This window comes from Corapipo altera, unplaced genomic scaffold (genome assembly GCF_003945725.1).
Source record: "Corapipo altera isolate COAL_440 unplaced genomic scaffold, ASM394572v1 61, whole genome shotgun sequence".
Taxonomy (NCBI): Eukaryota; Metazoa; Chordata; class Aves; order Passeriformes; family Pipridae; genus Corapipo; species Corapipo altera.
Genome location: NW_020884910.1, coordinates 306713 through 332133, shown reverse-complemented (window position 1 = coordinate 332133; position 25421 = coordinate 306713). Strand labels below are relative to the sequence as shown.

Below are 25421 nucleotides of genomic sequence, written 5' to 3'. Positions count from 1 at the left end.
GGGCATCTTTCCAAAACAGGTATCCCCTTTTAGAAGAGCAGAAACAGGCTCAGAAGCATCAAACTGTACCCTCTGAAAGAAGGGCAGCAAGTCAGAGCAGAGCACAAACAACTCCTACCAAACTGCCACTGGTGTAATGCAAATAGTTTTCTTAAAGTGATTGTAAGACTTTGGTAAGAAAATGCTGGTCAAGAGAGTTTATACAAGTACTGCTCAAAGAGCACATCCACAAGCAATAAATGTGGAGAGAGGCGACAGCACTGGAGTGACTTAGGCATTTTATCCCATTCATTCAAGGGAAGGCATCTCTAACTATCCTAAACTACAGCATTCCTCTTTCAAAATACTGCCTACCTTTGGAATTTTCATGGACTTTCATGCACCCCATATACTTGAATTTTTCTGGTTTTTTATTAATGCATATGTAGGCATCATTCCAAGAATGCAAGAGAGAGCAGTACGTTGTGATTTTGAGTATTTCTACATTCACAAAATTGATACCTTTAACCCATCCATGCCAGGCCTTATCTCAATTATCAGCCTTAAACAGCTCAGTAACACAAAGGTTAAAACATGAATTGAACAAAAATCTCAGTTCCCTGGATTTAAAAAAACCCACCAAATCAATCCTGAAGTCCAGTCCTACTCTTTTCACTAAAAAATCCACAGATTTTCAAACAGAGCTCTCTAAGCAGTAAGGCATCATGTTCCTTGATGTTCCTTGTGGACCATGGAAGAGCCCTTGAAGGGGACAGTCACAACAGCCTAGTTTTAGTTTCTTTCAGAATACCAAGACAAGTGCCAAATTCCTCCATACATTTGATGGAGAGGTGTTTTAGCTGGATGCATAAAGATGAAGGAGAAAGGCCAGAATACATTGAGATCAAAAAGGGACAGTCACAGAACTGGTAGAAATTATGAACTGAACAGAAAAGAAACCCACCACATTTTGGGCATGGGTGAGACATGGAACAGGCCTCTCCACAGTTGCCAGAAAAGCAACAGAAAGCCTCAAAATTAAACTTGCTGCACATCATTACTCAGAGAGTGATTCAAAATAGTAAAGAGCTATTTGGTTCTTAAAAAAAAGTACTATGACAATGTGTCAAAAAGTGTTACACTATCTTAGTATGACTTCAGTATTTGTGAAAGCTATGTAGAATGACTTTCAGTTATATGTAAAAGTTATGTACAAAGCTTCCTTTCTCTCAGCATGGGGGGCTTGGAGGGCTGAATTCTAGCAAGAAATCCCTGAGAGCCCGTCCTCATTTCCTTGAGGATTTAACATATTGGACAAGTCACTGGGGTCTTGACAGGTGCACCAAATTCACATCTGGTATTTTCTTACTACCTCCTTCTCTGACAAAAGACAAGAAAGGACCAGAAAGCATCTTATTGTGCTATATTGAAAATCAGGAAAATAATTTTTTTCCCTTCTTTTGAAGCAGAAGCAGAGAATTTCCTTATGTACATCCTGTTATACTGGTCAAAATCAACCCAATATACTGTGAAGAAAAAAAAATCCCTTAAATAACACATTTTTAACATCATTATTACAAGAAAACAAGTTAATTAAATGCCTCATGATAAATCTCCTTGAAAAGCCAAGGAGACAGACTGATGGATCAACATACTTTCCCATATCTTGGATTGCTGGACGATTTCATAAGGTGAATGTTTACACTGCATTTTACAGAATTTTTTTTTTGTTTTAACCAACAAGTTAGTAAAACAGGATTCTGGTTTAATCTCCCTCCTGTGTCTGAGTTGGTAACTGTCCGGTAATTAGATAAAGATTCTCAAATGGTTAGCCCTTTTTGACTTCAGACACTGAATTCCATGCTTCACTGTCAAGAATTTGGAACTTAAATAAGAAAGCCACTACAGATCCAAAATTTGGTGCCTGTAACATTAAAACACAAAGATAAATAAAATATAAGCGACAATGCAGGGTATCTGTAGTTTTAAAAACTCAAACATGCTTCTTTTGTTACGGGGCATTATTGGAGCCTTTGTGGTGTTTGTTATCATATTAAAATAGCCAATAGAAAAGTGACCAAATGGCACATTAACTGAAAAAACATGAGGAAGATTATCATGGGAGTACTTGAGATTACCTGACATCGACACAGAGACAATTATACACATCCAAAAAGCAACATAGCCTAGTAGAACTTTAGAAATCTAAGAGTTCAAGAAAGAGTTATCCAGAACACATGAGCTAACCCAGACTAACTGGTGCCTTCTCCCTCTACTCTGTCATTATCCATCAGTAATAGTTGGTTTAATACTAGCAATATATTATGCGGTTTTTCACTCTTGGCAATAACTTCCAGAAACAGCAGACAAATAAAAAATATAATTCAGTCTGAAACAACTGTGTGTGTATATTAAATGAGTTGCTACCAGCAAATAACAAAAATATGCTTTGCTGCATCCAAATAATCCCTTCCCTTTCTTTTCTGTTACATCCTTGGATCGTCATCTAAAAACACAGATCATGTTCATTTCGTTCCTCTGCACATAGCAGGGCTGAGTTCAGTTTCACTCAGGTCTTCCTTCCAGTATCCTGCCTTTATCTCCTCATGTACCTCACCTGAACAACTTGGTCACACCTCTGTAAAAAAGACCAACGTTTGCCAGTACACCATTCAACATCCCGCAGCTCCCTGGCTGTGGGCTAAGCTTTTCAAAGGGCCCTTCAAGAACAGTGACCCAGCCTCACAAACTCGAGAATCTCCAAAGATGAAATTATCTGTATAAGTTCTAGCAGCTAGAATTTGCTCACTCCTTACCAACATAAATGAATATTTTTCAAACGGCAGAAGAATACAGGAAAAAAGTACAGAAGAAACAAGCCTTTAAATGAAACAATAATTCAAGGGTAAATAGCTGTGCTTTATTTTAATATTCTTACAGGTATCTGCTAGACTTCATTGTAGTTAATCATATCATTCATGTGCAACTTTTTAAATGGTAGAATCTTTACTCGATCTATTCTAACTCTTAATAAATTATTTTAAATAAATTTATCAAGTTAATTCTGAAATAAGGACCTCTGCAATCTAAAGAAATCTCTCAAGCAATATTTACTTATGCTTGCTAAAACTAATAATTTATTTTTGAATTTTATTGCAGATTCATACTATAAGAGACACAGTTCTGGAGACAACTAAGAGGAAATTTAGGGGAAAATATCCCTAACTATCAGTAGAAGATCTCTGAACCGGTAAGAATTATTTCTATTTGCAGGTTTTTAAGTGGGTGCTACTGAAAAATATAAATAAAGTATAAAGTCATTTCTCATGTATGAATTTTTCAGTACGATGAAAATAACAATAACCTGTACATATAGGACACTTTTTGCAGATAACTTGGTAGACTGACTAGTAAAAAATGCTGGATCTTTCAAAAGCCAAACCATTCCTTAATTTCTTTGGAAAAATTTAGAAGATTTTCTCACACTTCCTACACTGGGAATGTGAGGGCATTGCTCCATTTATCCAATTCTTTTAAATTCTAAGTCATAGAACGCACTGGGGGGAAAATGGGATTTTGTTCTGCTTATTAAGGAATTCACTTGATTAAATTAGTGAAAAGCTTGTTAGATATCAAATCAGTTTTTGAGTGTAAAGTAAATGTGAAAATGTGTTCTAAGTAGATTTGTATTTCTCTCACATCACTTTTTCAAGTAAAAGATACTTGAAAAAAGTATCTAAAACAAAACTATCAAAAGTTTTGATATGTGAATTCTCCATACGATTAAAAAGTAGGTTCATATAGCCAGTAATATCATTATATTAAATACATACAGTGGTTAACTCATCTGCTTTTGCCATTTGCACACTAGAGCAACAAGCAGTGGTTTTCTTGGACTGAAATAATGTTTCTGTAAACACATTCTGGAATTTCACTGTTTCATTTAAATTAATGTGGATCTTACGGTAAGTGGCCCTGGGAGAAAGCACATTTCTGATGTCTTTGCACGAAACACATACCTTCCTGAAACACTTCCTGTCTTGCACCCGTGTTTGGATATTATCACTGTTGTCTGACAAGAATGAGGTCAGCTAGGATTTGGAGGGATACTTTACAGCAGCTGTCCGGCAGTTCTTTGAAACTCCACAAGCCTTTAACTCCTGAACTGCCTCACCAAAACAATGTAGTCTTGCAGGGACACTGGAAGAACAATGACTTTTCAGGGTGCACAGGATGGAGGTCACTGAACAGTCTCAAAGTGCTTAACCGAGGGAAATGAAAGGCCAAGCTTTTCAGGTGGGCAAAAATGAGAAAGATCACAAAGAGCACGTGTGATGTGAAATTGAGAAGTGTTGCCACCTTTGCAGCGGTCAGGTCGAAACAGGGATGGGGAGGGAAGACAACAGGATATATGCAGAAGAAAGAGACACATTGTGCTTCAAAAACAGCAGACAGAGACTCAGGTTTAAAATAGTAAGGTTTATCAGCATTCTCCTACAGAGACCCCCTTGGTCGACACTCAGCAAATAAAACTGTCCAGTTGCTCAGTAGAACCAAAAGCTGAACTGAAGCTGTATAAGCAGCAAACAGTCCTCTGAATTTGCACAGAACTTAGTTATAAAGCGACACAGCAAACTTCCATCCCCAACACCCTCACAAAACTTCCTGATGTTTTAAAATTAGCTGTCTCAGGTCAGGTAGACTGTCAGAAACCTTTTAAATTCATTTATGAAGCATCATTCACACAATCACTCGCATGAGCTCTGTGTATGAATGAATCAGTAGCAAAAATGTGATGTGTATCAATCATGCCCATATTTCCATTAAATGAGCCAAAATTTGCACCCATGTTATATTGGCTGTAGGATAACAGAGCCACAATGATGCAGACTAATGATATCTGGCATGCAAGCTTTACTTGTATAAAATTTCATGCGTTTAATTTTTTTTTTAATTAGAGTAGAAATTCCACTTATGGTGTAAATTTACTTCTGATCAGTTTACTGAACTGCATTGGCCACTGTTGCCGCTTGAGAAGCTTTAAGACGATACAGACTCACCACATCACCAAACCCAAGTTTCTTTGTTTTATTGCTTTTTGACACACTGTGTAAGGGCTGTTGAGGAGACAACACCACAGCACAATCTCTCCAATTCAGGCACCAGAACAGGCTGTGAGAGAACAGCAGTTAGAAGTGCAGAGTATGTTTTTAAAATGCTCAGCTATGAGACTGGTGAGAGACTGTGATCATGCAGCACAAATATCCTGATAAGACATGAAATCCACAGCTTCTTAGTTTCCTTTTTCACTATGGTTTCACAGGTATTGCACATATCCTCCCTCTTTTTGTTCAGTGAGCCTAGTTTGCGCCTTCTTTCAAGAATACTGTGATGATTTTGTGATTTAAACCATAATTTAGTAACAATATTAAGGTTGGCATAGTTTTAAAAGAGTAGTGTTCCTCCTCAGGCTGCATACCGCTCACTCTTTGCAGGGTTTTGGCAGCAAGCAACTTAGCTCATCTGTTATCATACTGTGCAACGCTTCAGAATACATACCAGATCTAAGAAAGCATTTACAAACTCGGAAAAAAACATCTTTCACAAAACTGCTTCTGTGTTGCAAAAAGTCTGTACGCCTTTAGCTGCTTCTGTTCCCACCTGAGGTAGGGCGTATCCACATGTAACGTACGTTGTACCTGTACGTGCAGGTCTGCAGGACAACCCTCTGCACTTCCTTCCAAATGGCAACTTTTCAAAAAGCAGCTGCCACTGTGCACCTTATTGTGTACTGTAACTCAAGCTAAAGGCAGAGAAGCAAGTCAACACACAAGAAATTAGCTTAGCAAACCAAGCAAAACACAAAGACAAAACGCAAAAGTAAGCAATTTCCAATTACTTCAGCTGGTTCATGAATCAAATGAACAAATGTTCATGAATCAAGTAACATGCAAATGAATGTCCTTGGTCTATCACTACAGTTCTTGATGAACTTAGTTATAATGATTAGACTAAGCATATATTTACTGGGGTTTATATATACATATATACAATTAAAAAATAAAATAGAGGGAACCAATTAAATTATAATAGACCAGAAACATTCTGGGGTTTGAAGCAATTGCAAAAGCTACTGTGTTCCTGGAAACTCATACAATAGCTCAAATTAGTTTGGACCGTTACATGCCCAAGACAAATACAAACATGTTCTTCAGGGACAAATTATCTTTGATGAAGTGGGGAAAAAATGCCCAATCTTACAAGCGGCTTATATGAATAATTTTACTTTTTGCTTAGCAATGAAACATTGATTTCATCTTAATCTAGCTTTAAGTGCCTAAAATTGGCCTTTTCATAGCTTATATGTAAGTATCTTTGTGATACAGAGGAGCAGGGTCACAGAGAAGAGAACAAGGGAAACCAGTTAGGAAGATTTAAGAGACACTAGACTTTGTGCAGAAAATCCAGTCTGAGGGAAACACAAGAAAATACAATAAAAGAAACTCTAACACCTACTGCTGCTTCACCTGATACATGCAGGTTGATTTAAAATGTTCACAGCACCCTTCAGCAGCAGGTATCACAACACCTCTCCTAAAATACTGGTTCACTTGGTTAATGAAAGCAGACAGGGACAAGAAGGAAGCCTGAATCATTTTGCCAAAGCTAACCAGAAAGCAACCCCTGACAGTTTTGGTGTGGGTTCTGCTCTGGAAATATAAGAACCAGGAAACATAAATGAGGGAAAAATTTCACAAAGTCTTATGAGGACTGCAAAATAATTTCCACAGGAATGCAGAGGAAGTCTCATCCCTTGTGATACCTAAAACTAGATGGAACAAAATAGTGGAAAGGAACCCAAGGAAAAAGCTAGTAGACAGACTATATGGAATACATTTTTTCTTGCATCTCTGACTTATATTAACATTTTTGTGGCTCTTGAGGCAGCAAGGTAGGAGCTTTGGTTTATACTCCGTAAACACAAGCCAAAAGCCTCCCACGGTTCCATTTGGTAACGTCAGCTTAACATGCTCAAATATACACAGACTTCTGACAATGAGTCAAGTTCCCACTCAAACACAAATTATGCCAAAAAACACCCAAAATTATTTCAACTAATAAACACTTGGTTAAAAAACATGTCAAATGAACTTGGTCTTTACATCAATTTAACCGCCTCTTACCACAAGCATTGCCTAAGCCAAAGTGTGCTGCAGGAAGCACCAAAAGATAAAGGCGATTGAAAACATTCTCACAGCACTCCTCTGACTGTCATCACTATGCACAAAGCTTAGGACTCTGCACTTGGAAAAGAGATTCTCCCACAACTGGGCTTGTGTTGTGAAAATCTTTTTAAGGACGTCAATGTCCTGACTCTTGAAGACCAGAATTTGGGGCAAATACTGCACCAAAACTTATTTCTTAAAAGAAATATCAAAATCTTGTATCACGTCATGGTACAGTTTCAAAGCTCTTTCAAAAGAGTTGTCCTTATAAAAGACACCTCTTCACGAGAAATACAATACTTGAAAACATGCACACTGCTACCCCAAGTTCATACAGATGCTGTTCATTAGCATATTTATTCTGTTTACAAAACTGTGACATTTGGACTTCAGATTTTTCCCAATTCCATTCCAACTCCCCTACTAAGTTTGTAAACTGAACATTAAAAAAACAGCCAAAGCAAAAAAATAAAAATTCAACACAAAGGACACAACCAAAGTGCAAAGTAACTTATGATATGCTGCATTTATAGATCCTAAAATTGTCTTCTCCAAAAGACTGTTCTTTCCAAATTTTCACAATTACAGTAATGCAGAAGGCAGAGCTGGTGTGGTTAGCTCTTACCCAAGGGGCCTTTCCAATGTAAGCAGTATTTCTAAATAGACCATTCTGACAAGCAATTAGATAAAAATAAAGCAAATTTCCACCAGACAGATGAAAGGAATACAAGAGAAATGCATGTCAGTTAAAACATTGATTGCAATACCATCTCTAGTAGCAGTCACAGCAGCTAAAAGCTGGTTTTCCTAATCAGGACTGAGCCACACTTGAGAGGCCGTGCTGATGTGTATCTTTTGCCATAATAGTGAGCCTTTTCCTCTGCAACTACCATTCTGAAGCTAACTATGGAAAAATAAATACTAAATTCACTCAAAACACTTGAGAAAAAAGTTCTCAAACCCAGTTCAACAGAAAACACATGTATCCAAACACAATGTCCTGTCTCCATATGTATTTCCTCCTACAGAATGGTGACATGAGCTAAAATTTCATTCCCACTGAGAGATCTGTTGACTATGCATGGAAAGATGAATCACTATTCTCAATGGAAATAATGACTCGTGACAGCAGTTAACTTTTCATATATAAAGTACCACATGAGCAAAGTTAGCCTGACTCCCCGCTGTAAATAATTAGTGGATTGAAACAAAATGTATTTCACTACCTCGCTTTAAAAAGCACTGGAGAATTAATAGTCCAGAGTCTTACCTGTGCTACAGGAAAAACACATGAGGAAAGTCAGAGGCTGATCTAGTTCAAAAACCTTTCTAAAAGTGGCCAAAAGCGTGCCCTCAGCTGTCACTTAAGGATTTTAGCTGCCTTCAGACTACTCTGCTAAACTACCACAACCAAACTGTTTTCTCTGTGAATGTCCCTACTGACTGCACTGACACCTCTGGCTCAGCTGTCTCCTGTGGCACTGACCTCTATGGGTTAGCAGCTGTGTGCTGTACAATGAAGTACTTCACTTTGTTTCACTTTTGTGGCAAACTGATCCACTGAGTGTCCTCGATTATCATGCTAAGAGCAAATAATTATTTGCATTCACTCCATGTGTACTGCACAGGCTATCTGAGTCCTAAATCACATGCCTCTTACACATTTTCTTTCCCATTTGAACAGTCATGGCCTGTTAGTCCTAGGACATAAGAGAACAGGTAATCTGGTTCTACTTTACATTTTATGGAGATAGGGGACCAACAGTATCCAATACCCAAAATACATTTGCACAAAGGCATAATGATGCCTTCTGGTTTAGCTCACTTGCTGTGTTAAAGCCCTCTGCTTTCTGAGCAGTGCTAGAGACTGAGCTGAAGCACTCCTAGAACAATGAGGAGGGATCCCCTACATACCCTCTTTGCTGAGTAACAGTTGCTAATAACTACCTTGGGACTTCTTCTTAGAGATGGAAGTACCTAATTAAATAGCCTGATAAGCCATCTAATATCATAATTTTCCTCTTACAAGTCTGACACTAATACTTCAGCAAAACACGTAGTGGTACACTGCAGCTTTGAGAAGCAACACTCAATCCTTTGGGAAGGAAGAGTGCAGAACAGGGAAGGAAGGAGGCTTTCACACCTCAGTTCTTAGATACCTAGCCAATAAGTCTCCCGTTGCACCTCATGGAGAAAGCAGGGTTTCTCCCAAGAAGGAATACAGCCATGGAATTGTGGAAGTGGCCTCTGAAAACCAGTCCTATCTCTCTCTTCACTGCCTACAGCCAGGTAGGCTAGGTACATATGCAAAGCTAGCGTGAAAACCTTCCTGAACACTGCATATCTGAAAGCAAACATTTACGGTAAGAGATCTGATTCTGGACACAGGATCATCCTTTTTTATAAGGCAGCTCTTATAATTTTCCCTTACAGTGAAGTAAGTTTGCATATATTTTATATCTGTAAATATATAGGAGCTTTATGTGTGTCCCATAATAGGGCACAGATGCTCCCTCCAGTTCAACCTGCACGCATAGCTTCCCTAAGACAAAGGTGAAACTACAACATTGGTGGCCACTTCTCCAAAACTGTCATACACATGTTTTGTCAAGGGCTTCTTTCCTTGCTCCCTTCTGTCTCTTGATCCCCCCAGGCCATCCTGAGTCCCCAAGGCCAAGGTCAGGTGGTACAGAGGTGCTCTGTGCTCAGTGCCAGGCTGGGCTGCCCTCTCCAGGGCAGGGGATACAGTAAAGTCCAAAGGTACCTCAAGGGGCATCACTGGCAACTCCCACTGCTCCAGCACTAGACAATGGCCAAAACTCTGCCTTTGTTGTACCTGCCAGGCTGGGGAGCAGATGACCAGGGTCTATGCTTAACCAGGCAGCTGCAAATTCGACAAAGCTATTTCTTGCAAGTATTGTACAAGCCCTTTGGGAAAGTAGCCTTAAATCTCCACAGGGTTACGTCTTGCACAGGTGGCCTGTATAGCTTCACAGGATCCTGTTCTTAATATTTTTTTTCAGAGCTTGCTCACTGCATTTATTACTGTAGTTCTGACTAAGCCTCCAAACTATTTTTACGGGCCCTGAACAATAGTAATCATTGAGTATCAAGTTCTGCTTGCTAAACTGAATTGTATCTAGTCCAAATTCTTAAAACCCCACATCTCCGACAAATTCTGTTGATCACAGAACATAAAGGATATCAACTGGGATAATACTGGTTTAACAGATATATGAAGAAGACCATAAGAACAAGAATTTGCCATAAGGTTTCTTCATTGTTCAGATCCCAAAGAAATGCAGTGCATTGCAATACCCTCTTAGCAACAACTCTTTTTGAAAGGTGCAATGCAGATGAAGTAAGGTAAAGATGATCAGGTTTCTGAATCATCACTCCTGTCAGTTTTTTCAGTGGCATTTAAGAACCCTGCCTAGGACCTAGCAGGACATTAAGAAGTTGTATGTATCATCATTCAAATAAAGCAACATTAAATGTAGAATATACATTTGCAAAAGGCTACTTTCATTTTACTTAAGATGGGCAGCAAAAAATCGAATCTTTTTACTTACTCAAAGAAGAGCAACTTATTCCAATTTAATTCCATTTCTGGAAACAAGAAGCCACTACTATCTACTGTTGAAGCATTAGCCTGTAACCATATACATTTTAAAGAAATATTAACTAATATTAAAGAGATGGGTACGTTTCAGCTATGCAGCTCTAATTTGCATGAAGCTGAAATTATGACCAAAACAATCTCACTATGTAAATGCTCTGAATATAAACCTACAGAGTTTGTCTTAAGCTCATTCAAAAAAATGAAATAATGATGACCATGTATGATAAAATGGTTTTCCTGACATTATTAATATCAGTGTTAAAAAAAAAAATCTACTTCATATTTATCATACATATGCATTTCTTCCTTATTTTTTCCTTCAGTTCTAACCATAAAAACCAAACTGGACAGTCAGTTTTACTTCTCAGTTATCATGAATACGATAACTCTCTTCTATCCCAGTGAATTTTATGGTTTGGTGGTTGTTACGGGTTTTTTTTGGCAGTAGGGGTGTTTTTTGATTTTTTTGTTTGTTTGTTAGAGGGGTTTTTTGTGCATGTGTGTTTTTTTTTTTTCTCATTTTCTTATTTTTTAAGGTTATATGTCAAGAAAATGACTAAACCTTAAAGAGAAAATATCTTATTCTGTCTAGATTTGTTTCCTTAATTAACTAATATGCTTGTGTCAACAACAGACCATTTTGAGACTGTCTGGATGACATTTAAAGGAAAATACATGTATTCAGAGTTAGACTAGCGATAAGAGTCAGAAAATACAGTCTCTAACCCTGTAATCCAGTCTTGCACATGCAGCCCCACAGACTCTGGTGTGCTTACCTGCACAAGGAGAGCTTGCAGAACGCCACCATCTGCACTCTGATGTTTACTGGATATTCGGTATGAAATTATGCAGGACAGACTCTCTAGCCTTTCATTTAAAGCCTTACCTCTGTTTTATCTCTGGAAATTTATTTAAGCAGAAAACTTAAATTTTGGTGTCAGAGGAGTGTTAAGATCTGTGATAATTCCTCAAATAGAATTGCTTGCACTCACAGGAACAACTAGCTATTCAGGGCTGCATATCATCTTAATCAAGGTAAATCCACTCTACTGTTAATGGTTTTTAAACACTTAATCACTTAAAATTGGTTTGATCAGAGCACTAAGAAAAATTATCCTCTTAGAGAAAGAATGTAAATACTCTTAATGCCTGGGAACATATGATCACTACATACACACACCTGCTGTGCGTTAAAATGATTCCTTTACAACCACTCAGCAATGATACGACAGGAGTGTGTCTGCTTTGGATTTTTTTTTCTTGCTAAGGAAATGTTCACAAACAAACTTACAAGTCAGAAGTTTGACCAGGAAGCATCTTTTTCATATATATACGTGTGCATGTATATACACGTGTATATATTTCTTTCTGTATATGAGAGATGTCTGTACATATGTAACGCAGAAGTACGAGGCCTCAGATAAGAAGGTGCACAGGTATTTTCAGAAGTGGCATTAACCTGCTGGTTTAATGTATAACAAATTAGCATTATTTCTGTGCAGAAGAGGCACAGTGCTCTCAGGAGCTAAATATCAGCTTCAGATAAAATAATTTCAGTGAAGTCTTGCTAAGCAGCAAGCTAAGGAAGCTGGCTGCACCGACAGGCATATGACTCATTGTTTCTCTAAGAAGGACTTGCATGTTAAATGCAAACATTACATATAGTCACCTGTTCATGCCCTCCTAAACACACCTAACAAACTGCAGACTTGTCCTCAGCTACCAGGAAAACACCAGTAGGAACATAATATAATTACCACCGAGACCAAAAAAAAGCAACTCCAACAGGCCTCTCCTGGCTGATCAGCCCATTAACAAAACCTGCTGCTCAGGGAGCAGTTGCTTCCCAAATTTTCTCATTATAATTGCAGGGCTGAACATTGGCAGTAGAAGGGTCCCTACTGTGTCCTCAGGTTCCACCTTGCTTCTGCCTAGTTCCACATGGTTTGTCACTGGCCATCACAGAAGCAGGTGCACAAGCTTTCTACAAGTGTCTCCAGCACCAACACACATGTAACAAAGCTCCACCAAAATGTAGGACAACTGGTGCCAAGCAGTTAAGCTGGGCAATATGAAGATTCTGCCTTAATTTTAAGTAGCACTCTTCCAAAAGAATAAAGAGGTGTTTTAAGAGGGCTTTTCAGAGAGGTCTTTATGGGGGTGGAGATGGGGAAGAAGGCATCCAGACCTTTCTGAACATCGGACTCTTGTAAAATATTCTTAGATGCTCTCATTTATGTCTGCAAAATCCCTTTCCTCAACTCCCACTAGCCACTGGGCTAGCAGCTGGCCACAGACGTATTTTATTTGAACAAGTGGAAAAACAAAGAGAGGAACAAACAACAGTATGTGCTCCACACCACCTCTGGAGCATGCCTTGCCCTTCCCCCAAGGACTCAGCTACAGTACAATCAAAACCAGGATGAAGTCACAGCTGCAGTCACAAATCAACAACTTTTGCCTTAACATGTGAACCTCATGTAGCAAAATTGTAGGGTCCTTATGCAGCAATGAAAGGAATATATGTGTTTTCCTATGCCAAAACTCAGATGATGGCCTCAAGACCAAATTTCCAAGAGGGAAAAAAAGAAGAAGAAAGCGCAGCTAGCGACAAAGAGGAGGTATATCTACCTAGCTCACTGACCTCCACTCTACTTTCATTTTACTGTGTGGCATTTTAACTTCACTGCTTTCAAGAAACTTCCTACTAGAAAGCTGCAGTTTCCAGTGCATTTTTATTGCATTTTCCAAAGTTGTGTCAGCAGAGCACAGCATATTCCTATGGGAGCCAAAGGTCCAACACTGTAAGGCGTTATAATAAATAATAAGGAATGTCGTGGCTAGTAAAATCTGTAATGTGAACACATTCAAAAATTAATTTCACTGTGTACAGTTACTTTTAAAACTCAGTGCTTTTCATATTTTCCTGGCAGCCACATATACCCGCAGTCACTAATTAATATGAACAATATAAAAAAATACGAGCCACCACTCAAAGCCATAATTTTACTTTGCTTATTTAAAGCAATAATCAATCTTAATGAAAAAATTCTTCAAAAACTAAAAACGAACTACAAAGCTGACTTGAGAACCTGCTAGGAAGCTCACATTTCCTTTGTGTTCATTTCTCTGGAGGTGAACATAGATAATGAGAAATATTCTGCTGCCACAACACTAACAGATAGAACTAAGATTAATAAGAACAAAATGAAAGAATAATAAAAGCCAAAGAAAACAAAAGAAAAAGCCTCCAAAACAACAAAAAGCAGTAATCCACATTCTTGTCACAAAAAGAGATTTTGATTCAAAAGACCAGCACAACACTGACTTCCACTTCCACCAAAGCCTAGAAATTAACATTTTCAATATTTGTTAGGAGCACCTTCTGACCCTTGGGCACTCTTGTCAAAATCATGCAACTTGTCACCATGAATCATTGCAAGACCCCAATGGCAGCATATGTGGAGTGGGATAAGCAGGATTCAGGGCAGTGCCACTCAGTAGTCCTGGCTCAGAGATGAAGAGGGAACTCATGCCATTCACCTGCATGGCAGCATCTCTTACCCTCACCAAAACCCCAAACCTAAAACCTCTGTTCCACAGACAGTAAGCTCTGATCTGCATAGAAAAGTTATGGTGAGAGGACTGGAGATCTGAGAGAGATTTTCTTTCCATTAAATTCCTGGGAAAAAATATTTAGGATATTTATTCAAATTTTTCTCTTGAATATTAAATATGGAGAATGGGGGCATGCCGAGTAGAGTGAGGAATCTTCCCTGGCCATGTGTATGTTACTATTTTGTAGTTGCAGCTGGAAAAGGAAAATGCAAGAGGCAATTTTTTGCACAACTAAAGATTATCCCAGTCAGACAGAAAAGATGTTAGCCTGCTGTTACATACTTAGGTATTGTCATGAAGGAGAGAAGCAAGTAAGGAGAAAATAACACAAAATCACCCTGGTTTTGTATTACAGAATACAAAGAAAACCTCAGAATTCCTCTAAAGTACCAAATCACAGAATGTAATAAAGATTAGAACTTTAGGATATACAAGGAAAACCCAGTCCATGGCTAAAAGAAAACCCTAACATCTAAAAAAGGAGAAAACTGAATTATTTCATTTCTGATCAGATAAACCAACAAATGATTATTGCCCATTTTCTAGATAGCAGCAGAATACAGCAATTGATGGAGATGGTATTAAAAATGTTTCGCTTAAAACAACACACAAAAAAAACACCAAACCAACTACTTTGAAATACTTGGTTTGGATACAAGCCTGAAGTCCTACCTACCATTCACAGAGGCTTTGTGCCAGCATGACAAAACCAGTAAAATCCTTCAAAAGAGAAATGCTATTCTCAACAGCTTCTATGAGTTAATAACTCTCTGCTATCAGACAGCACATAAAGAATTAGTCTGAACTATAAAAGATAAAGCTCATGAAGGAAACAGACATGAAGAGACAGATATGAAAGAAAACCCAGGGCTTAGGAAGAATAAAAATTAATTTATTCTCCTGAAAGCTTTCTAAAGGTGGGGAATTCCAGATGAGGGGGAAGTTCACAAACTTTCAAAGTTTAGCTCATATGTGTTCTGTGTTGCTTGGATGCAAAAAGAGATAAAAATCAAACCAAAACCAACCAAGCAAACAAAACAAAAAAATCAGATGTAAAATTTCTGCGAAGCCCTGAAAGCCATACCTGGGCATTTCACTTAACTTCAATAGCCACCAAAGAAATAAAATGATAAAATTAAGAACATGTCGATCAACTCACTATTACGAAATCTCTTGAACAGTCACTGCTAAAGACAGAAATCTGAAGCAGAGCATCCCAAACGACACATCAGGAAAAAACAACAGAGTTGGTTTTGAAAAGTTATTTTATTCATGTCTGTCTTGGTAAAATTAGGGAGCATCTGTGGATTCTCCCACCTCCTTCTTCTCCAAACAAGGCATCTCCTCTTAGAGTAAGCTGCAAATGATCAAATCAATAGAATAATGATCTTGATTGTCTTTGCCAGTTCTCCATAGACATGAGTTCACAAGAGAGGCAGCCACGCAGCTTCCGCAGACATTAGTAAAGACTTTTGATCTTTCTTTGAAGAAACTTTTCTCAGGATATTTAAAAGTCTGTGGTTTATTTTCATGTGTGGGGAAAAGCAACGCTGAGTTGATCACTCCCACACAAATGTCTCTACAAATCCACACTTGTCAAAAATACCCTTGAAGAAAATTAATACATCTGCACTTTGAAGGTGTTCAGTTTTACTTGGTAGCCCTTGCTGTGGTCTCTGCTGCCTGTTTCATGACTCACAAAAAAAAAAAAAAAAAAAAAAAGACTAAATTGGAAATGGAGATGGCTACAAGGGTTAAGAAGTTTGGATCTCAGATACCCAGACCAATTACTGTGGAGTAACAAATTAACTTATACTAGATAATATATATTAGATAATCCTTGCTTACTAACCATAGATTTTTCATTGAAAACAAAACCAAGATACTTCAAAACTTCGTGTACTTCTACTGCTCTTTTGATGAAAGCTTATAAAGGACCACTTAATTCATAATTGCCATGAGCATCAAGCACAAGAGCATTACACATATATACACTTGGTACACAAATAAATTATTTAAAACATTATATGTGTGTGTACAGTGACACATACACACACTGAAATACAAGAAATACCATTTGTCTCTTCCTTTCCTTTTGCCCACAGCTATTATAGCTAATAACATCATAACACTGTATTTCTTCAATTAAATTCTTTTTAGACAATTGTGATTATAGGCTGCTTTTCAAAGTGACCTTATACCACATTACCAGCATGTTTAAGGGCACAGAAGACGACTGTCACAAGCACTTTGCCAGAAAAAAAATTACCTTCCATCAAAAAGGCAGGACCATACTACAGTAAACACAGTGGCCACTGAAGTGGTGTCAGTATGTGCAACCATGTATGTGCAGGGAAAGCTAATCACTCTAAAGTCAGAGATGTAAAAATTGCACTGGACTGAGTAAATTTCTTTTGCCTTTTATGTTAGCGTCTAATTACAAAACAAGTACGAAACACTTTACTTCCACATACAACTTCATTCTCCCACTACAACTAAGCCCTTGGCTTCACATTGTGGCCTTGTGGCCTCTGTAGTGCCTCACTGAGAAGACAAATCACCTCAAACCAATCTACTGTGTCTAACTACAGAAACTATATGCCTATAATGTAATAAATACACTATAATTTTCCAGGACTACCATCAACTTAGTAAAATGCTGGACCACAAAATACGAAAGCTGAATTCCTGTGGAGGAGTGAGGAGAAGGGTTTAGCAGAAGTTCCAAATTATGACCAGAAATAATGAAAAAAATCAGTCCATGTCTCAAAGTACTGATTTCTGAGCTGGAATCTTTCTGAGATCCAGGCCTTCATTTCAGAATTCAAAACAAAAACCCAGTTTTGCCAAAGAAATGCTGTGTGACACATCAAGGAGCCAAAACTCTTAATTTTCTCATGGATCATCACAAAGAGCTCTATTACCCATACCGCTTGGTTTTATGGACCATCTGAAGAATCTCACTTAGAACAAGATTTGACAGCTCTGAATATGAGTATACATTCCCAACAATACACTCCTAACGTGAAAATTTCAAGTATGTTTAAGGTGAGCATCTTATGCTTTCATGCAGAGCACTGTGAACGTGAGTCATTTAAACTGCCGCAGGATGAATTCAAATATGTGGACAAACACAACCTAAGACTTAGCAGGAGGTGGGCTGAGATCACTTAATCAACAGAAAGGGCTTAACTTGAGCTCAGAGCCACAAAACCAACAACTGGCCACACGGCACAGGTTCTTTTTTCTACTTCCAGGCACAAAATCCTTTGGTGTGTGTGTGTATATAATATCTACATCTGTATCTATACATACCCGTGGTTAGAGACATTACAAGAATGAAGACCAGATCACAAGTTCACACACCAATAATGAAATGACAGACAAGTGACACATTCTTCAAAATCTCCCACACAAACTCAGCCTTCTAAAGATGACTGTAAGCTTGTACATTTGCTAAATGGACCTGGGAAGATTTCACCTAACCACAATCACTACATATGTGCAAAACTCTACAGGATTGGAAGTGGGAAGAGAAGACAACAGATGGTGGAAATTTCACAGTATCTTTACTGTGAGAACAGTAACAGGACAACTCTAATACAGTTCAAAAGACATCTTTCTGTCTCAGAAGAGGATCCCTGTATCCAAGGGATGAGGAATCTGACTTGTGGTCAGATGAACATAAACCACGACCAGCACAAAAATGACATCAAGTTCTTCTTTTCCTGTCTGGGAGCGTTCATATCCTCAGCTGAATCCACATTTTCTCACCATTTGAGTAATTGCTGTTCTTGCAGGAGCCCCAAGGGCTTCAGAGACCAAAATTTGACAAGATCCTGCGAGAGGGGAAACAGACTGCTAATTTATTTTCTTTCTCCTTCTTGACTTCCTGCAACTCTGCACGCCAACAGATTCATCAGGATACACAGGTAAGCACTCCTGCAATGGTCTTCCCAGATAACCAACTTAATCTTGCAGAGTTTCCCTGCCAGGATGGAAACACACAGTTATCCCAGATTCCCTGGGTGAAGAACCCACTAGAGTCTCTTCTCACTTACTGAGCAGCTTGTGCACCAAACCAGCACAGAGTCTACTGAGAATGAGAGCACAGCCTAAGCGCGATAGCTGGTCACGGTACGACAGAACATCCCTCTGGACAGAAGCCACTGCAAACAGTTTCCAGGAAAACACTAAAGTAGTCTACCCAAAAAGAAAGGCTGTTGTCTTTGGAAGTGGTGAAGTGGTGTAAATCTACCACAAAGAAATGTATTTCCACTTAGGGGAAGAATGAAAGTCCTAAAGGCATTCTAGCAGAGGGCACCAGTGATGCTGTGAAATGGACAGATACTGGGATTCCAACTAATAAAAAGAATTCTTCATGTTCTCCCACAGTTCAGCACGGCTCATTTGCTAGCCCACAGGCCACACCAGGACTACAGAAGAAGAACAAGACAAACTTGCTTCTCTTTCTGGTGGAGGATGCGATGTGGCCCAGCCAAAAGTGCCTTCCCATGCTTGGACGCTACCTGGCATACAACCTCACAAGAACAGGGACAGGAGATTAATTTCTCCTGAGGTATGAACACGATGCTTCAAAGTAGGCTTTGCTACACAGGGAAGAGAAAAAATAGTCTGTGCACCTGTAGCAATTAAGGTGAGACCAGCTTTTTTCTTGCCCCAAACTACACATAGGCATTTCCAAAAGACATCATGTTCTTTGCGCTCTCCCATTACACTGCTATGCTGAACAATCACATCTCATTTAAAACTCACTCTGTTGGTAGGAGTCCTATCAATTTCAGCAAATCGAAAGCATTGCCCTTTAAGGGATGTTGAAAACCAGAAAGACATGATTTCTTGCTTAGTCACGGATTTTTGGAAGAAACATCAAGTTCTTAACTATTCAGGGTCCTTACCCTGGGATTAAGGGAAGATTTGGTCCTGTGAGGGATTTTCTTAGCTCATAAGTCAATCACTGAGAAAAAGAAAATACTAAAGGGGAAAATAAATGGGAGAAAAAGGGATGTCTCTTAAAACCCGATGATGAAGTCATCTCTGAAGGGTATTTAAGTCTTTCCCACAAAAGTGCAGGGATTTCTAAACCACCTGCTTATTCACTGCTGCCAAAGAGACAAATGCAGTTTCATCTCCTTCAGAATATAATCGAGGAGGTGGAGACCACGTTAACATCATAGAAACATTTGGTCATTTATTCATCTGTCTCTTAAGGAAAGTATACTTTGACCCTTCAGATTACTTGTTCATCACCAAGAAGAAGAAAATTTCTCCTTTATATGCAGAAGGACTGCATGTTCAGAAATGAGCAAGGTTTTTAAAGAACAGAATAGAAAACAAATTATAAAACAAAAACGAATATGAACACTGAGAATTCAAACTTTGCTGAGTGTGTTACTTGCAATAATTTGATTTACCAGAATGTTACAAGGTAACTCATCCTCACTCCATTTTGAATCTGGAACTAGCCTACCAAGCTGCATGGAATCCGATGAGTCTGGGCACCCGCACATTGTGACTTCAAGCAAGATATCAGTGCAAAATCTTCAGTAAAACAGACATCTCATAATGTGAAGGAAAGCCCAAAAGTGCAGAACACACTTGTGCTCTTCAATTAGCACAATTATGGAAAGTTAATCTCTATTAATAAAGTACCCACCGCATGGTGGTCTGTGATTTCAGCAGACGTTGACTTCATGATCCGAATCATCTCTTTCAATCTTCTTTTATTTTTGATGCAAACAAGTGTTCACAATGTATCATATGAGAACACTGGCAAGTATTCTTTCTTCTGTTCACATATCTACAATCCCTGCTGTTTAGTAATTGACCCAAAACAGATGAAAGATCACAAGCGCAAGGCAAGGCATGTACACCCAATCAAATCTTTCTTAGCAGTTGTTGTTTACTGATTTCTAAGGCATCTCATACCGTCATCCTTCTTGATGGTACAGAGTAACAAGGCTTAAATAAGCTTCTATACAGAGGTTTGCTACAAGATGCAAGAGTCAGTCCTCCAGGAGAAATCAAAGAGCCTCTGTGAACTACAATCTCTGTTACAAGAAGAAACACTTCTTCCTTACCTCTTGTTTTTGCATGACAGCTTCCTTGTATATCATTATAAAATCTATGTGAAAATAGGTTGAACCAGATACGCAAAAAGGCAAATTTTATGCTCATTAGTCTAATCTTGAGAGCCTGGCCTCACTATTTTGGGTGCCATGAGACAACTGATAGTCACAGACTTTATGAGTTTATTAACATTTTTACCTTGCGGGGAAAAAAAAAAGTTGTTCTTCATTAACATTCAAGAACATGGAAGGAGTTGCTCAAAACAGAAAATAACCCAACATACCAAAATACACATGCGGAAAATTTCAAATGACATTACTTCTACCTTGAATGTCTCACTATGGTCATTTGAAGGTTTAATAGCATTGCAGAAAGCCAGCATTCTCTGGACTAGACTGGATGTTTTTTCTGTTTTCTGCCACGGTGCAAGGGCATGACAGAGTAGCTGATATTCTGTCCAGAATTGCAGGTGCACTTTGAAGGTTACTCCCTTAGATGGTGCCACATTTAGGGAGTCTGATAATTTGAGGGTGGTGAGAAGTTTCAAGGTAGGTGGATGGAATGTTTATTTTTATCCATTTCTGAGGTCCTGCTTTGGTTGCTACACCAGCAGCTATACTGTGAGGTAATCTGCGGTTGGGAATTGCCCTTCTGTTACTCACACCTACTTCCTTTGACAACCACATTAGTACTAGCATTCTTATGTAAACAGACAACACCACAAATAATAATGCCTGTCAATGTGCAGGTAATAAGAAGGCTTAAATAAATCAACTGAAAAAGAATATGTTAGTAAAGCGGACCACTACTACCAGAGTGCTCCTGCCTCTTTCAGCTACATTCAGGTACCATAAAAAAAGTGCCTAAAGCACACATTTAGTATGTCACTTCAACCTCTAATAATTCATGTTAATTGCTAAATCTGATAAATATTTGCATTAGCAGATGTGATAGTAGGCATTGGTATTCGGGAATGTCAGAACAAAAGACAGTGAAAGTGTCTTTTGAAAAAGAAAAGAAAAATACTCTCTGGGAGACTGCAAAGACACCATCTCCATGGGAACGTAACCTACCTGGCAAGTCAGCTGGCTTTCACAGGGACCAAATGCCTTTTGCAAGTGCAATAAGGACTGATCTACCTGATTAGGAAGTAGGTGTGACAAGCCTAAAAGGGAGTCACAGCTATCCCTCTGCAGCTGTGAAAAACTGTGTGGTATGGTGTCTTGAAGCCAACAGCATGCACATAGTGTAAGAGAAAATGCAGGGGAGGATGTCCTTCTTGGCAGGATTGCTGAGACTACTGTCTTTCCAAGTTCAGGATTTCCAGGTGCAGCCAACTCAAAAAGGTACAAAAGTCTTCCTTAAATACAGCTTTCTTTTCCCTTTCTTTCTTTCAAAGAAATGTCATATTGACACTTCTTGTCAACAGTTATGACAGTAATTTGATGCCCAGTTGAGATTGCTGCTGCAACTGGCACCCATGATGGAAAAACACAAGGACTTTTTGGACTATTTATGCATTTCATAGTGTCCTGTGCTTGTGGTAACAAAGCACACAGACAAACTCTGAGTACACTCAGGTTACCTGATTTAGCTTACAAATTCCTGCATCTTATAAACACAAGCCTTTAACTGTACACAAAAGCCAAGCAGGTTTTCAGCATCTTACACTCAAAGGAAACCAGTGGTCTTCTTCCAAAGTAATACTACTCCATCAGCAAGGTGTAAAAGGTGAGTAAGCCTAACAAGCAGACCACAGTGAATAAAGTCAAACTATATTTGACTGAAAGACCAGGATGAACATCACCAGCTAACATCACTGCCATCCTGCTATGAACAACTCTATGTTTTCTCAATGCACTATAGCAAGATCCCATCATAGTACGACACTGTTGATGCTTCACAAAACAGGTTCCATTGCACATTGCCATGCAAATCTGACAAACCTTACTTTTTTGACACCTGGACAATCAAGTGTTTCTTACTGAACACCAGCTATTATGAGTGCTTCAAATCAGACTAAAAGAGACATCAGCACCACAGGAAATGTCACTTGCTTTTTTTGTAAAATTTTTGACAAATTCTCCCCACTCTCAGTCATCATCCATTAGAAACCAAAAGCTTCTTCCACCTCCTCTGTTCTTGCAGAAAAACAACAAAATGAAGTGTTCGTAGCGTTCAGTGGAAAATTACCACAGTTAAGGAGTGCAATCACAGAGTTTAGGATTTAGAGTCAGAATCTGGTAGAAGGGAGTGGAGGAGGATGCTTGGAAAGAACTTTATCAGCCACAGATTTGTTGGGCCAAAAAGCAGCTGCACAGTCATCTCCTACCTATCATAGGCCATAATAATTTTCTGGACCTTGCAGTAATTAGTTTTACAGTTTAATAAGAAGATTTATGCCTTATTTGTATTTGGAACATGTTTAATTTCACCTTTGAATCACACGATCAGGCTTTTGTTTGGTAGATGGTATCCATGACCACAGTTTTCCAATAGAGGTGCACTATAATCCATTCATACCTTAATCTGAGTGGTGATAATCAAAACAGAGTTCCTGAGGTTAATCAATATTTACACAGTGTTAGTCATTTATCTGCAAAGGCATTAGAGTATGTTTCCTTAACAGTGGCACTTCAAAGAGGTCTAGTTAGGATAAGTCTCTCTTTTACCAGGTACTAACACCTCTAGAGTGCTGGACTCTAGCACCTAAGAAGTAGTAAGGTTTTATACTACATGGTTTTCAGAGATGAAAAGTCACGAATGGCAAGTTGGTTTGGTTTTGGAGGTGGTAGTGGTGGTGTTGCGGAGGGGGCATTTCCAGTGTTGTTCACTCCTTGCAGTTTGGATGTACTTGCTAACCTCTACATTTTACCAAACATGGATAATGCAACCACATAACTCAGAGTAGTGGAGGACCACTTTCGTGCTCTCCCTTGGAAAGACAAGGCAAAATAGAACACAGTAAAGGCTCGGACACTACTAAATAGGAACAGAAAGATCTTCCTAGTGAAAACCTTCTAAATCTAAATTTGCCTCATCATAAGAAGTATTTACCTGAAAGGTGAGGTAGGTCCTGTCTCTCAAATGGGAACTGTGGTGTGTGGTGATGTGCCTGTCACTGCTGCTAAAGATGCTGCCTTTGCAAATACTGAGGAGGGAATTGTTACAAGGTGTAAGACCAGCAAAGACTCGCTTCACTACAGACACCCAGTAAGGATCACAGCCCAGTCCTGTTGGTTTACACAAGGTTGTCAGCTTTTGTCGAATGACAAACAGGCCTGTGTGGGAGGGAAAATTACTATTCTAGAGGGACCAACGCCCACCATCACCTATAGTAATAATTTTATAATCTCTGTTAGTTAAAACAATTATTCTTTTCCCCAACTTCCTCCAGCTTCAGAGATATAAACCATGCATTCCAGAAGCAACAGCACCGAAAGCCCAACCAGACCAAAGCTGAGCCAGCCACGGCCAAAAGATCACCATAAGGAAGAGGCTGGTTGCAGTGGGAGAGGAAATGTGCAAAGGCGGCAGAAAGAGAAGGACGAGGGAGCCCAAGCCAGTACAATCCTAAGAAGCCCTAAGGCAGAGAAAAAGCAAAGAAGTTCTTTCAAGAAAAGGGAAGATCTCTCTCGCGATGACTTGCTATTTCTTCTTAGTGTCCTAGAGGGTGAATTACAGGTAATGTATTGTCTGATTTTACGTTTCAAATTAAAAGATATCCCCAGCCCCCCATTCCCCCATCCACCACAAACACAAGCTGCTTTTATGTCAAGGAAACACCTCACCTAATTCGATTCAGGACAAATATGAACTGCAAAGTACGACCCCCCCCCCCCTAAAATTATAGCTATTATAGCCATCAGATGGGAAATGTGATCTTTATACCCCACGTAACTTCTCAAAGCCGAGAACTCACCAAACTTTCCAGTTGTGCTGCCCCATTCTAAATATTTTGAACACAAAATGTTTGTCGCTGTAAAACTGATATGAAGAACATATTACAGACCTTTAAGATCTTTTACTTAATTATTTCCTATCCCCCCTCTCCTGTGAAGTCATGAGCATTACTTCCTATGAATCAGTATGTGCCAGACAGGAAGAAGTAACTTGCTCAACAGTATTCTAACATCTTTTGCTAGAAAAATAAACATAGCCATTTTATTTCCCATAATATGAAGCTTAAGTGTTCCATGCCACTTAGCCCACAAGACACTGGATTTTGAAGAGAGAGCATTTTCCTACCTAGAAAAGGAACCAGCTGTCAAGTGGTAAATGATGCCTAACCTGGTCAAACGTAATTGCAGGAAGTGGGAACCAGATTTCCAGTGAGCAAGTAAAATATTTCTGTGACAGGCTTATTGCACAGAAGTAATGAAAGCCACTTTAAAACTGCTCACAGGCAGAGGAAAAAGCAAACTAGCCAAAGTGGTATAAATGGGTGCAGCACATGGTTTCAGAGTTTATTACCTAAACAGCGCCTGGGTAGTTCTATTCTTAACATATGTGTATATGTTTATGTAATAACACATACATGCTTAACAGAACACACATGAAATATAAATATTTAATAGATGTACCAATCTCTGAGGGGAGGTCCAAGGTAAACTTATACAGATTGTTCCATTATGCAAACAGAACAACTTCCATGTTTGCAAAATATTTCTTTCCTGCTTACTTGGCCTTTCTTAATTTAGATTAAAATTTAGATGTCACACACTCCTCTAGAACAGTTCTCTCTTCCTCTCAGTGAGTTTTTTTAAATATATAAAAATATATTTATTTATATTACACACACATTCCTCATTACATTTGTGTAATATAAATATATAAATATATAAATATACACACACTTCAATTCTTAAGATTTAAAATTGGAATAC

The 25421-nt window shown here is 38.7% G+C and overlaps 2 protein-coding genes across 6 annotated transcripts in view; one reads left to right on the top strand and one right to left on the bottom strand.

The window, feature by feature from the left end:
- The window catches only part of CMSS1 (cms1 ribosomal small subunit homolog), a 222676-nt gene that overhangs the window by 119161 nt on the left and 78094 nt on the right, over positions 1 to 25421 (bottom strand). The gene's annotated exons all lie outside the window — the stretch shown is intronic.
- Positions 1 to 25421, top strand: part of FILIP1L (filamin A interacting protein 1 like) — a 142111-nt gene that overhangs the window by 42038 nt on the left and 74652 nt on the right. For both annotated transcript variants that reach the window (XM_027653358.1, XM_027653359.1), the window contains exons 2-3: positions 3139 to 3229; positions 23933 to 24219. In XM_027653358.1, the coding sequence (XP_027509159.1) occupies positions 23950 to 24219 (270 nt within the window). In that variant the 5' untranslated portion in view covers positions 3139 to 3229; positions 23933 to 23949. The remainder of the gene's footprint in view (positions 1 to 3138; positions 3230 to 23932; positions 24220 to 25421) is intronic.